At 47.5% G+C, this 13059-nt stretch overlaps 1 protein-coding gene across 1 annotated transcript; it reads left to right on the top strand.

The window, feature by feature from the left end:
- The first annotated feature begins 2535 nt into the window (after positions 1–2535).
- LOC102919406 (tubulin beta-2B chain) lies at positions 2536–5730 on the top strand. The gene is made up of 4 exons (XM_006983513.4): positions 2536–2819; positions 3581–3689; positions 3947–4057; positions 4419–5730. Exons 1-4 carry the CDS (start codon positions 2763–2765, stop codon positions 5477–5479), a joined length of 1338 nt encoding a protein of 445 aa, XP_006983575.1. The 5' UTR covers positions 2536–2762; the 3' UTR covers positions 5480–5730.
- Positions 5731–13059: the final 7329 nt, after the last annotated feature.

The raw sequence follows: 13059 nt of genomic DNA, 5'->3' as shown, positions 1-13059 counted from the left end.
CAGTATATCTCTTCCTTGGAGTCAAGTGAAATAAGGCTGTTTTTTTTTTGTTTTTTTTTTTTTTTTAGTTTGGAGATGAATGGAAAGCCATTCGGGAAAGAAGGGGCAGTTGTCAATATTTCACACACAAAAAAAATCAGGTCTTTGCAAAAATTTAAAATGTGCAACACCGTAATCCCAATGACAAGTTGACAAGTTGGGTGGGGACAATGGGGCAAAACGCATGAAAAGAAAGCTGATGTTGGACCAAAAGGCTGGATCCCCACAGGCGTCCAGCTTTGAGGATGATTTCTAGTCACGCGGTTCCAAACCTCTTCCGCTAAGAGAAATCTGAGAGGAAAGGTCCTTTCATCTTTATAATCGTAAACATGAGTTTTTACCAGCTCCTTTGCAAAGATCTGGCTGTGAAACAGAAGCTGAGCAAGGAATCCATTAGGTGAGAAAGGCAGGCTCAGATTACCGGGTTTAGAGCTGAGCCCCCAAAGGCCCCTGAGCTCCAGGATTGCTCCTTGGCTGGCGCAGCTAGGCGAGACGGCTGCACAGCCGTCAGTAATCAGTAATCGCAATGCGGGTGACACCCTGTCTGTGTTACTTTCAGGGAAGTTGAGCACCACCACAGCCCACCACCTCTAGGGCTACACCTGGGATAGCCCTTTCGGCTGTGCGTGTAGTCACCTTCCCTGAAAATCCGGGCGTCCTGGAGACAGTCCACGCCCTGTCATTAACTCGTTGTGTGACCTTGGGAAGTATTCCGTCTTCACGCTTCTGCATCTGTAGGAGGATTTGGGTGGGGAAATCCGGAGTCAGAGCCTGGGTCCTTGGAGCCCTGCTAGTGGACATGTGGGCACACCTTCTGCTGTTCTGCTCCTCTTCTCAACCCCACCCTGACCTGAGCAGCCGCAGCGGTGTCTGGAGAATTATGGCTGAAGAGCTCCAGTCTGGGCACGCTGGCAATCGCAGGCGGCAAGGCTTTTGTTCTGGCTGTTTCTCCTTGTACATTAGAATTGAGTTTTACGCCCGTACTACACCCCCTCCCCCTGCGGAAAGGAGAGGCGATGACAGCTTGCGGATGGTTCTAGCAGGCCCTCTCTCGCTCGACAGCTGCGAGCTCTACCCTACAGCGAGACCCTGAGTCACTAGGGCCTCTCTCCCCAGAGAATGCAAAAGGTCACACATCACCTCCTAAACTACTAGTCCCGCGTGGGGACCGCGACCTCCAACCTGGGATAGCAGGGGACAGGCTCTGACACTCTTTTTCCTCCCTCCCTCAGAAGCACGCAGGTATATCTCACACACGCGCGGAGACAGTAACAAAGGAATCGTTTTCTTCCACGAATACCTAGAAAATGCGGGTTTGAAGGGAGTGTGTGTGTGTGTGTGTGTGTGTGTGTGTGTGTGTGTACCGCGTCTGCGCACGCGCTGATGTTAGTGCGCTAGGGTCTGCGGTGGTCTCTGGCTGGCTCACGGTACCGCAGTTTTTAGGCGTGTCCCCCACTCTCTATCCGCAGCATTAAGGCTGGGACCTCATGGGAGCTGCAAAGGAAGATACTAATGCTCTAGGTAAAGACAGTTCTCGGACCCCACCCCCTTTCCTTACAACAGAATGGCCTAACTCTGGGAAGGACAGCGCCTGGCTGGTTTTTAAATACTCAGTTGTGGAATACATCCCACGCTTTTGTGAACTCTTTGTTTCCCCGACAGGCCCGCCCCCAGAACTCCACCCTCGGTCTGCCCGCAGCACAGTTCAGGCAGCGCGGCCTGCCACACCCACTCCATCACTTGGGAGGAACAAAAGCCAATCACAGGGTAGAAAGTGTTATTGGTATCAGGCTGAACGCTGTATATTCTTGGAGTGGGTTAGGCAGGGCTGGGCTCAGAGGTCCTTCTACCCCTGAATGCTGCTACTGCAGCAAAGGGATAGAGGTAACAAAGACAAAGACAAGGACAGCTGATGCTATGGGAGGAGAGGAACGCGCTCTGATGCTCCCCGGTGTCCAAAGTCAGGATCTTTTGGACCTCTGTTTTTCCAATTACATTGGACTTCCTGGGATCACCTGTCTTTTCCTAAAATTCTATGTAATGGGCGTATGCTCCTGGACAGTCGTTGATCTCCGTGGATGAGGAAGGGGGCAGTACTTTCGCCAGGTGCATTGGCTTGGCGAAGCCTGCCCAATATTAGAAGAGGGATTGCTGGGGTAACGCAAGTTGTTAGCTTAAATCCCCCTACCTTGTGCGCACTCGCAATACCGGACTGCACCTGCTCCAGTTGCCCTCTCTTCCCTATCCATTACCAGCCCTCTCTCAATCCCTACTCTGATACTAATCGCCCCGCCTCGCCGCACTCCGGTAGGATTCACGCTCCCAGTTCCCCATACTCGATTTCCCCTTCTCCTCAAGTTCGAGACAATGATCACGCCCCAGCTTCTCCCAGGAACCCCCACCCCTCGCAAGGTCTTCACGCCCACGCTGATTGGCCACAAGCCCATAGTCCAGCCCCCTGGACCGTCCCTGGGGCTCAGAGCATTACGTCAACCCGGCCTGGAGAGCGCCAGCTAGAACGGGACTGGGGGGCTTTAACTGGGGGGCGCGGTCTGTCTGGTCCGCCCCACCCTCCCTACATAAAAGACCGAGCCCACCCGGCCGTCGCCCTCAGCCCATCGGTTCCGGACTAAGTTTCAGGTGGCCCTGCACAGGGTGTGGAAGGGGAGCACCGTCAGACCCACTGACATACATCCAAGCCAGCAAGAAGCTAACAAGGCACCATGCGAGAGATCGTGCACATCCAGGCGGGCCAGTGCGGCAACCAGATCGGCGCTAAGGTGGGCTCGCAGCTTAGGGGATGGGGGAGGAATGCTAGGAGAGCGCCCGTCGGGATACTTGGGCACCAGAGCACAGCGCGATCCTAGGTGGACCCAGGTCTCGTCAAGGGTGGATCTGACTTGCTTTGTGCAATAGGATGGGGCGTGTGCCCAGAGGCGACTTTAAAGCTCGGGGGTCTTATTCATTTTTCCCGGAACTGTTCGAAATTTGGGGTGCCCTTTCTTTTCCTCTCTGATCGCCACGCGTGCCTGAAGGAGGGGTGTGCAGGCTGGGCTGTGTGCGCCGGTCTTTGGGAGGGGCCGGGACGCAAGGAGAATTGATTTTACTCGCTTGAACACCCGGCGAGCTGCGGGGGAGGGGAGGAGAGCGATTGTCTGGCTGGACGTGCTTTGCATTTAAAATACCCTTCTACAGTTGCCTGGCCTCACTCTCTCCCCGCCTGCCCCTTTCTTTCTGCTCCTAAGTCCCAGAGCGTTTGTCTCCAGCCGCCACTGGCGGCTGTGACCCGCAATCCCAGGCTTGGGCTGGTTTTTTCACCACCACCCCCATTCCTACCTCCTGCTGAGAGCAGCTGTTCGCCTGGGAAACCGCCCAGTTTCAACTTTCTGATCTTGTACAATGCAAGCCCTAAGGCTGTGCCCGGGTCATGCCACTCATTAAAGCTTCAGCAGTGTCGGGTTGTTAAAACTGGGTGGGAGCTTCTCATTGCAATTCGGGGTGGGGTCGTTGCATAGCTAAATGCAGACTTTTTATGTCTCAGTTTTGGGAGGTCATCAGTGATGAGCATGGTATCGACCCCACTGGCAGTTACCATGGAGACAGTGATTTGCAGCTGGAAAGAATCAATGTATACTACAATGAAGCCACTGGTAATTATTTCTAACTCCCCATCTTCAATTCCGGCACCTCTATACCCTGCTCTCATGCGGCCCCAGGAGAAGGTGTTGACTTTAGGATGACCACTCAGGGTGGGGTAGCCTCTACTGTGTCAACGAAATCCTTTGAAAGCCTGGTCATAGGCCTTTCTTTGTTTGGGGATAGTACCAATCAGGAAAGAGGTGGTACCAAGCCCTTCTCTGCAGAGATCATTGCCTGAAGGGCTAAGCCAGCTCTTGTTTCCCTGCAGGTAATAAATATGTACCTAGGGCCATCCTGGTGGACCTGGAGCCGGGCACAATGGACTCAGTCAGGTCTGGACCATTTGGGCAGATTTTCAGGCCAGACAACTTCGTGTTCGGTGAGTATTTGGCATAGCTAAAGACAGAAGGGCACGAGGTGCCAATTACCACTGGTATAAGGGGTGGAGGAGTGTGATTGACAGATTGAGAGCATAAATAGCATCATCCAGGTGCATGCTGGCTAAGTCTTAGTTTACGCTTAGAGACAAATGCATCTGAGCTTTTTCAAAGCAAGGTGTGCTCTGTTAACTCATTTATAATTGCATGGATGACCAAATAGATTATTGTTTAATATTTATTGGCCACTTGGTGGTAACTTGAAATAACTATGTCTGAGGTGTGATTTAAAAAAAAGAAGAAGAAGAAGAAGAAGGGATTTAACCCAATCATGGCTGATTTAATCCTCCTTTGCTCTGACAGGCCAGAGTGGTGCAGGAAATAACTGGGCCAAGGGCCACTACACAGAGGGTGCTGAGCTGGTGGACTCCGTCCTGGATGTAGTGAGGAAGGAGTCTGAAAGCTGTGACTGTCTCCAGGGCTTCCAGCTGACCCACTCACTGGGGGGAGGCACTGGCTCAGGCATGGGGACCCTGCTCATCAGCAAGATCCGAGAGGAGTACCCAGACCGCATCATGAACACCTTCAGTGTCATGCCCTCACCCAAGGTCTCTGACACTGTGGTGGAGCCCTATAATGCCACCCTCTCCGTGCACCAGCTGGTAGAGAACACAGATGAAACCTACTGCATCGACAACGAGGCCCTGTATGACATCTGCTTCCGCACCCTCAAGCTGACCACACCCACATATGGCGACCTCAACCACCTGGTGTCAGCCACCATGAGTGGGGTGACCACCTGCCTGCGCTTCCCAGGCCAGCTGAATGCAGACCTGCGCAAGCTGGCTGTGAACATGGTGCCCTTCCCACGCCTGCACTTCTTCATGCCAGGCTTCGCACCTCTGACCAGCAGGGGCAGCCAGCAGTACAGAGCCCTGACAGTGCCTGAGCTCACTCAGCAGATGTTCGACTCCAAGAATATGATGGCCGCCTGTGACCCGCGCCATGGCCGCTACCTGACCGTGGCCGCCATCTTCCGGGGCCGCATGTCCATGAAGGAGGTGGATGAGCAGATGCTCAACGTGCAGAACAAGAACAGCAGCTACTTCGTGGAGTGGATCCCCAACAACGTGAAGACGGCCGTGTGTGACATCCCTCCCCGAGGCCTCAAGATGTCAGCCACCTTCATTGGCAACAGCACCGCCATCCAGGAGCTGTTTAAGCGCATCTCGGAGCAGTTCACTGCCATGTTCCGGCGCAAGGCCTTCCTGCACTGGTACACGGGTGAAGGCATGGACGAGATGGAGTTCACCGAGGCAGAGAGCAACATGAATGACCTGGTGTCTGAATACCAGCAGTACCAGGATGCCACGGCTGATGAGCAGGGCGAGTTCGAGGAGGAGGAGGGCGAGGATGAGGCTTGAGTTTCCCAGGCCAAGAAGGTTAGGGAAAGCTGAGATGAAAGCAGGGGGTGGGGGGCTTACCTGTGAAAATACTTTGGCAGTTGAAGGAAGGAAGATGGTCTTAGGTTTGTGCTGGGTCTCTGGTGCTCTTCACTGTTGCCTGTCACTTTTTCTCTTTTTGTAATATTGATAACATCAATGTAACACTTGAGATCTTTCTGAACTCCTGTTGTAATGGCTAAAATCACATAAACCTTTGTGTCCTAACGGTGTCCTCTTTTCTTTCTCCTCTTTCTCTTTATTAAGTTCTTTTATTACCAACTTAAATCCATCTTTCTGACCACATAATAACTTTCTTCCTTTAGAAAAGAATGAAAGTCCAGAGGCATTTCCTCTTTGGGTATGGTATGAATTAATATAACTGAAACCAACCAAGAATGATCCTACTCAATCCAATAGGAGAAAGCAACCTAAATTTAAAATGCCCTTTGGTACATGACTTGTTTGCTGCAGGAGTGCTTGCCTGAAAGCACACAAAGTGTGTTTTCATGTGGATACCTCACCAGGCCTTTATTCCCTTTATAAAGTTTTATTTGAACAGTTACGTAGAGGCACCCAGCACAGCATTTAAAGGAGTATGGAAAGTAAGTTTCCTCTCCTCCTGTGGTCCTTGATCCAGCCTTCCTCTCTGAAGGGTGCCATTATTAATAATGTTGATAATAATCACCAAGTTATATCATTTTCATGGTGCTGAGAATCAAATGTGGGGCCTTCTTGCACACTCAGCAAGCATTATACCACTGAGCCCAACAGCTGTGTTCAAGAGACAGGGCATTCACCATGTAGGTACGCTGTGTTTGATTTGGCCTGCTCCTACCAGTGGGCATTCAGGTCATTCAGACTTTTTCATGTAATGCGACAATGAATAATTTTGTAGCATTGTGCACACAAGAAAAGCTATTTCTGTAAGTGGGATTTCCTGCCTCTTTGAGTTAATGAAGTTATGTGCACTTAAGAACATATGTTAGATATTTGATAGGTGTATTCTCAGGTTTCTCCCAGCCACAGTGTCCACAGGTTTATGAACTTTGTGCTAATCTTCATTTCAGTTTATTTGGAAATATAAATTTGGAGTGGTTGGGGAGTTTTCCTTTAAAAAGACAAACCATGAGAATTTTCATAGTTTATTACATTCTTACCATGAAGACCCAGGATCTGAGCTTTGCACTCAAGCCTGAACTAGACTTGAATTCAACAATGAAAGAAGCATTAGGAGTCCAGTCAAACATGGATTCTGGGTTAAGATACTTCCATGGAAGTATTTGTACTTTATCAGAATGGCACTGATACTCTAATCTGGGCCAGTTTCTCACTTGAGGATGAGAAGTAGAAAACAACTGTGCAGAACTTATTTATATGCTCCTTGGGAAAAGAAAGTAAGTCAAGAAGACCATCTCTGGGATTTTTCTACTCTTTTAGATGAATTCAAAACTAGAAAAAATATTATTTTATATCTGGCCTTATATTTTTTCATTTTGTATAGGTCTATTACTTTAAAAGGAGGGCATAAAGAATTTTTATCTTAATAAAAGGTTGAAATATATTGGGAAGCAGTTCCAAGGGGGAGGGGGAGCAGTGCCATTCTGAATAGTGTTGAAAAGAAATCCACCCCACTCCTAGGCTCCATAAATGGAAAAGGACAGCAGTTCACTGTGTAGGTCTAGATCACAGAAGCCTGACAGAGTGAGTAGGGTTCAGTGGGTCAGGATCTTTAGCTCCAACACTCTATATTTAATGGCAAACTGGCAGGTGTCAGTCCTGGCTGAGCCGGTGTAAAGCTTCCAACAACCTCCTTGAAGGACGGCATTGGTTTTAAATGCCCCGAACACTTGGGGCAGCTGCCAAAGCTCCCTGGACCTGTCCTTGGCTGGGCATTTCCGGCAGCCTGTCAGATCCATGACAGTAACTTTGGAAAAGAGAAAGGATGAGTGCCAAGCTCCTTGTGGCATCCTGGAAGTGTGCATCTCTCTCATACCTTGTAAGAAAAGAACAGGCAGATGCCAGCCAGCTAGCCCTTTGGCGGCACACAGCTAGAGCTTATTTTGGCACGATGGGAAGAGTGGATGCCAACCTGACCATTCAAGCAGGTGCTCTGGATTTTATGTCACCTCAAAGACGAGAAAAATGTTTAGATACTTGGAATAAGAAATACTATTTTTTTATGTGTGGGTTTTTGGGGGGTTTTGCACTTTTTAAAAAAAAATATATTTATTTTTATTTTGTGTGCATTGGTGTTTTGCCATGGGTGTCAGGTCCCCTGGAACCGGAATTGCAGACAGTTGTGAGCTGCCATGTGGGTGCTGGGAATTAAACCTGGGTCCTCTGGAAGAGCAGCCAGTGTTCCCAACCACTGAGCTACCTCTCCAGCCTCAAAAGACAGTGTTTTTAAAACACTAATTTCCTTTGGAAGGTGGCCATTGTGTGATGGGATCTGGTGTACGTGTGTTGGAGGGGCAGGGGTGGTGAGGTGGGTGGTGGTTGCCATGGATGTTTTTAGCTCTAACAGTGTTCCATGCCTCCTAACGTGCTTTAAGGAGGATATTCAGTTTGAGTAAGCAGGGTACCCAAATTATAAAATCTGCTGCAAGGTCTAGAGGTTGGGATTAAGGATGGGGCATTTTGGTTATCTTGAGGTAAGGAAGCAAACTCCCACAGGGCTCCCCATTGGCCTACCCAGCTGCACCGGCCTAAGGAGTGCTAAGGTGTTATTAGACTAGTAGCAGTTTCAGCTAAAATCTTCTGCTTTTTCTGTGCAGTTCACTTCAAAGGAAAACTTGAAGACGTGGTTGGTTTGGTTCTGCCCAAATGTCCCTAATGAGGTCACTGTTTGAAAATGACATTGCATTTCTTTATTTTAAAATTCCACGTGCACATGTGTTAATGCAATCATATTTGCAAGAGAATTTTTTTTTTTTTTTTTTTTTTTTTTTGGTTTTCAAGATAAGGTTTCTCTGTGCAACAATCCCGGCTGTCCTGGAACTTGATTTGCAGACCAGACAGGCCTTGAACTCACTGAGATCCACCTGCCTCTGCCTCCCAAGTGTTGGCATTAAAAGCATGTGTTACCCAGTGCAAGAGAAATATTTTTATCAGAATTAAACCCTGTGAAAATTAATGGGGAGTTAGGAAAAGCTGGGGAGCACGAGAGACCCTAAAACAACTGTGTCACAGCTAAGACTCCCCCCACCACAGACCCCCTTTCACATGCTCTGGTGTCCTGGTTAGCATGACTTAACTGCTGGGGAAAACTGCTTGACACCTCCTAGAATGTTGAATTCCTCTGAGTGTGTCAGCAGCTTCCTTTGCGGTAAAGATGCTTCCAAGTCAAGTCACGTGTTCACTTGGAAACGGATTCATTCTTCCCTTGGTTTCTTAACTGCCCTCTCCTTAGCTCCTTTTGAGATATTCTGATTATCATGTACCCACAAAAATGTATTTTGGTGCAGTCTATTTCACATAATTTCTTCTTCTTCTTCTTCTTCTTCTCCTTCTCCTCCTTCTTCTTCTTTTTAAATTTTAAACCATAAAAACATTAAGCACTTGAAAGAGTACAGGTGCTGTAGCAGACAACCTACTTTCTGAGTATAACGATCATTGCCATCTTAGTCAGCAGCTGTGACTAACAGGAGACCATCAGGATGAGACCTGTTGGGGTTCTCATAAAAGGGGGGGGGGTCCTTACACTCTTACCTAGGTCCTAGCCACTGGGTCCTATTCCTCCCGCTGTATGTGTTCCTGCACTCACTGGTTCACCAGGCTAGACTTAATGTGGAAGTTCATAGGGGTTGTCTGTCCAGCAAAGACATGGACACCTTGTATCTTTTCCCACGTGCCCTGCATTGAGCATCCCTTTATCAGATGCCCACAGTTTATAATTCCTTTTATAGTAAACCAGTAGACTTCAGTGCTTCTCTGAGTTCTGTAAGCTGCTCTAGGAAATCTGTCGAATCTGAGAGGTCAATAAAAGCCACAATTTACAGCTGTTGGTCAGAAGTATAGGGCACGGCCACTGGATTGTCACTGGCATCTGTGGTGCAGGGCAGTTTTGTGGGTCACAGCCCTAAGATTGTGTGATATGATGCTGCCTCCAGGAAGTCAGTGTCATAGCTAGATTGAACTAGTGGATATCCAGGTGGTATCTACTGTAGAAATGCCTTGCTTTGGTGAGGGGGCATCTCAAATTTGGGGGTATAGTTTTCTGTATTGAGAGTAGAGGGGAGAACCATTTTTTCACAGAGTAATATAAATAGGTCCCTTAGGCTTAAAGAGAGCATGCACTAGGAAAGGAGATAAGCCTTTGAAGTGTTTTCTGGTGAGGAGAAGTCTTATTTTCTAAAGCAACTGAAGACAAAATTCAAAATTTGACCCATATTTCTGGTGTGATTGGGAGTATTCAGATGGACAGTATTCAGGATGGTATGGCTGTAGACATTGTCCATTTCTGGATCCAAACATTTCTTCCTCTTATCTTGAGGCCTTCTTAATTTTAAGCTAACAGATACAACATACCCATGACTTACAGAGACCATGTTTCAATGATCTGCAATGAAATGTTCATGTCAGGACAGCTAAAATGATGGATTTTTTTCTCTCTCCAGCACAAATGTGTTTGCTGTTGCCTGTGTATCTGGTTACCAGGGGGAAGGGATCTGCTTTGATGGATTTGGTGATAAGGGAAGGCACATAAGTATACACAAAAAAAGAAGCCTCTGTGGCCACATGGAAGGTGTTTCCAGGAAACTGATTGGGGACAGGAGCTAACATAAGGTAAAGGGCTGGAGAGGGGGTAGAAGAGAGAGAGTATGTGGGATGTCCATGGGCAGTTGGTGGCTAGAGTCTGGCAGGCCTGTTGAGACACGTGAGTCTGCGGAAGTGAACACGGGAAGACACATTCTACATTCAGCAGCTACATTATTCATAGATACAACTCTGAGATACAATCTCTCCCTAAAGGAGACAGAATCTAGCAAGCTGCTTTGCAACTTTGTAGTTTCTTTCTTTTAGTTCTCTGACTGAATAGGTATGTGGCACCATTTGAATGAGTTCGTTCGTTTCCAACAACAATCACATGGAGACTTCACTCTGCAAGGTAATGACAATGAAGTGGTGTGATTTTTAAGGATGATAACTAGGTCATAGGGCACCATCCTGAGAAAGGATGAATGTGGTTCTCTATGGGGAGTTCCTCTCCTGGAAAGTGGGTGACTATGAGACTGAACCTGGACCTTTCTCTCCCTCCGTGGCTCTTTTGTTCCTACTATGTTTCAACATAGCCCTGACCCTCACCAGAGCCCAGAAAATGCAAATGTTACAAACTTAGAAGAAGTGTGAAGGTGGGCTGGAGAGATGGTTCAGTGGTTAAAAGCACTGGCTGCTCTTCCTGAGGTCCTGAGTTCAATTCCCAGCAATCACATGGTGGCTCATAGCCATCCTTAATGAGGTCTGGTGCCCTCTTCTGGCAGAACACTGTATAATAAATAAATAAATAAATAAATCTTTAAAAAAAAGGGGGCGCTGGAGAGATGACTCAGAGGTTGAGAGCACTGACTGCTCTTCCTGAGGTCCTGAGTTCAATTCCCAGCAATCACATGGTGGCTCATAGCCATCCTTAATGAGGTCTGGTGCCCTCTTCTGGCAGAACACTGTATAATAAATAAATAAATAAATAAATAAATAAATAAATAAATAAATAAATAAATAAATCTTTAAAAAAAAGGGGGCGCTGGAGAGATGACTCAGAGGTTGAGAGCACTAACTGCTCTTCCAGAGGTCCTGAGTTCAATTCCCAGCAACCACATGGTGGCTCACAACCATCTGTAATGAGATCTGGTGCCCTCTTCTGGCCTGCAGGGATATGTGCAGGCAGAACACTGTATACATAATAAATAAATATATCTTTAAAAAAAAAAAAAGAAGTGTGAGGAAAATGAGCCTCCTAACAACACAAAACAGAACAGTACAACGTGGCTTTAGTATCTCAGTTTATAGGAAAAGAAAAGAGAATCCACACTTAGCACCTACTATGTGCTAGGCTTATTACCATTTGGTCTATACTGTAGAGTCTATACTATAGAGTGGAGAGAGACCTCAGTTGTCAGTGAAGAATTTGGAAGACTTTTAACATATCACTTCAGCTGTGTGAATCCCTGTATAAAACAATTCACAATATCGGTACAGAGGTCCAACTGGTGTTAGTGTACATAGAAAGAAGAAAGTGATCACGCCCAGTATTGTAAGAGAAATTATTGGCTCACATTGTTGAAAAGCCCAGAAGCAGATCTTTCACAGCAATATTTAGAGTCTAGATGACATATCCCATGATAGCTATAAATGCAGACCAATACAAAATCATAAACTCACTTAAGACATTATGAGACTACTTTTTTTGTCACTTGATTGTGTAATTCTCAGGTGTGAACTTTGTAGATGATGATTCACGTTACCATGTCAAAAGTTGGAGGTGCCTGGACTGGCTTTGCATTGTGTCCCTGGAACCTGTTCTCTCCTGATCACTTCTGGGCTCTGTAGTTTTTTGTTTCACCATTGCTCTTTGCAAGGATCTCCCCAGGGGTGACAGCTTGAGGCTCATATCACCCCATTGCTACAGAGAAGGAGCCTGACTGGCTATGGACCCAAGTCGGATGCTCATCTCTAAATAAGCCCCTAGGGGCACAGTAGCTGGCTAGTCAGCACTGCAGAATCTGAGAGACCCTCTTTCAAATAATAAGAAGGGAGGTTGTCTTAGTTAGGGTTTCTATTGCTGTGAAAAGACACCATGAGCATGGCAACTCTTATAAAGGAAAACATTTAATTGGGGCTGGCTTACAGTTTCACAGGTTTAGCCCATTATCATCATGGCAGGAAGCATGGCAGCATGCAGGTATGGTACTTGAGAAGGAGCTGAGAGTTCTATATCTTGATCCACAGGCAACAGGAAGTGAACTGTCTGTGTTCCACACGGGGGGGGGGGGGGGGAGGGGCGTGTAGCTTGAGCAAAGGAGACCTCAAAGCGCACCCCCACAATGACACACTTCCTCCATCAAGGCCACACCTATTCCACACCTCCTAGTAGTGCCACTCTTTTTGGGAGCCATTTTCTTTCAAACCATCACGGAAGTGATTAAAGAAGACCCTTGACACTGACCTATGGCCTCCATGCACATGTGCACAAACACAGTAACAAAATCATGAGCACATTCTTTAACATGTGTACACACACACACACACACACACACACACACACACACACACACACACGCGTGCACACACACAGCTGAGGAACCCTTGGGAAGAAGACATGCAGTGTATTCTGGGAAGAGAGAAGGATATGTATCAAGGTGAAGTGAGAGCTGAATGTGTTATACAGCTTGCCACGACTGGGACAAGTGCCTAGGGTAACACGCTTGGGACAGGGAAAGCTCGTGCTGGCATGTACCTGGGACACCAGGAGGTAAGGTGGAAAGAGCAGAGCTTGGGGTTAGCCTGAACCACTACACAGTGAGATCCTGTCTCCAAAGGAGAGGTGGAGAGGGGCTCACTTG

The sequence above is a fragment of the Peromyscus maniculatus genome, chromosome 5, assembly GCF_049852395.1.
Source record: "Peromyscus maniculatus bairdii isolate BWxNUB_F1_BW_parent chromosome 5, HU_Pman_BW_mat_3.1, whole genome shotgun sequence".
Taxonomy (NCBI): Eukaryota; Metazoa; Chordata; class Mammalia; order Rodentia; family Cricetidae; genus Peromyscus; species Peromyscus maniculatus.
Note: the sequence above shows the minus strand (reverse complement) of the source record. Positions and strands in the feature narration are given on the sequence as shown.

What these genes read in the sequence shown, in the direction of transcription:
- LOC102919406 (XM_006983513.4), top strand. Translation starts at nt 2,763, where the DNA reads ATGCGAGAGATCGTGCACATCCAGGCGGGCCAGTGCGGCAACCAGATC. An exon ending in GCAACCAGATCGGCGCTAAG is followed by an intron (nt 2,820 to 3,580) that starts GTGGGCTCGCAG and finishes TTTATGTCTCAG; the next exon opens with TTTTGGGAGGTCATCAGTGA. An exon ending in ATACTACAATGAAGCCACTG is followed by an intron (nt 3,690 to 3,946) that starts GTAATTATTTCT and finishes GTTTCCCTGCAG; the next exon opens with GTAATAAATATGTACCTAGG.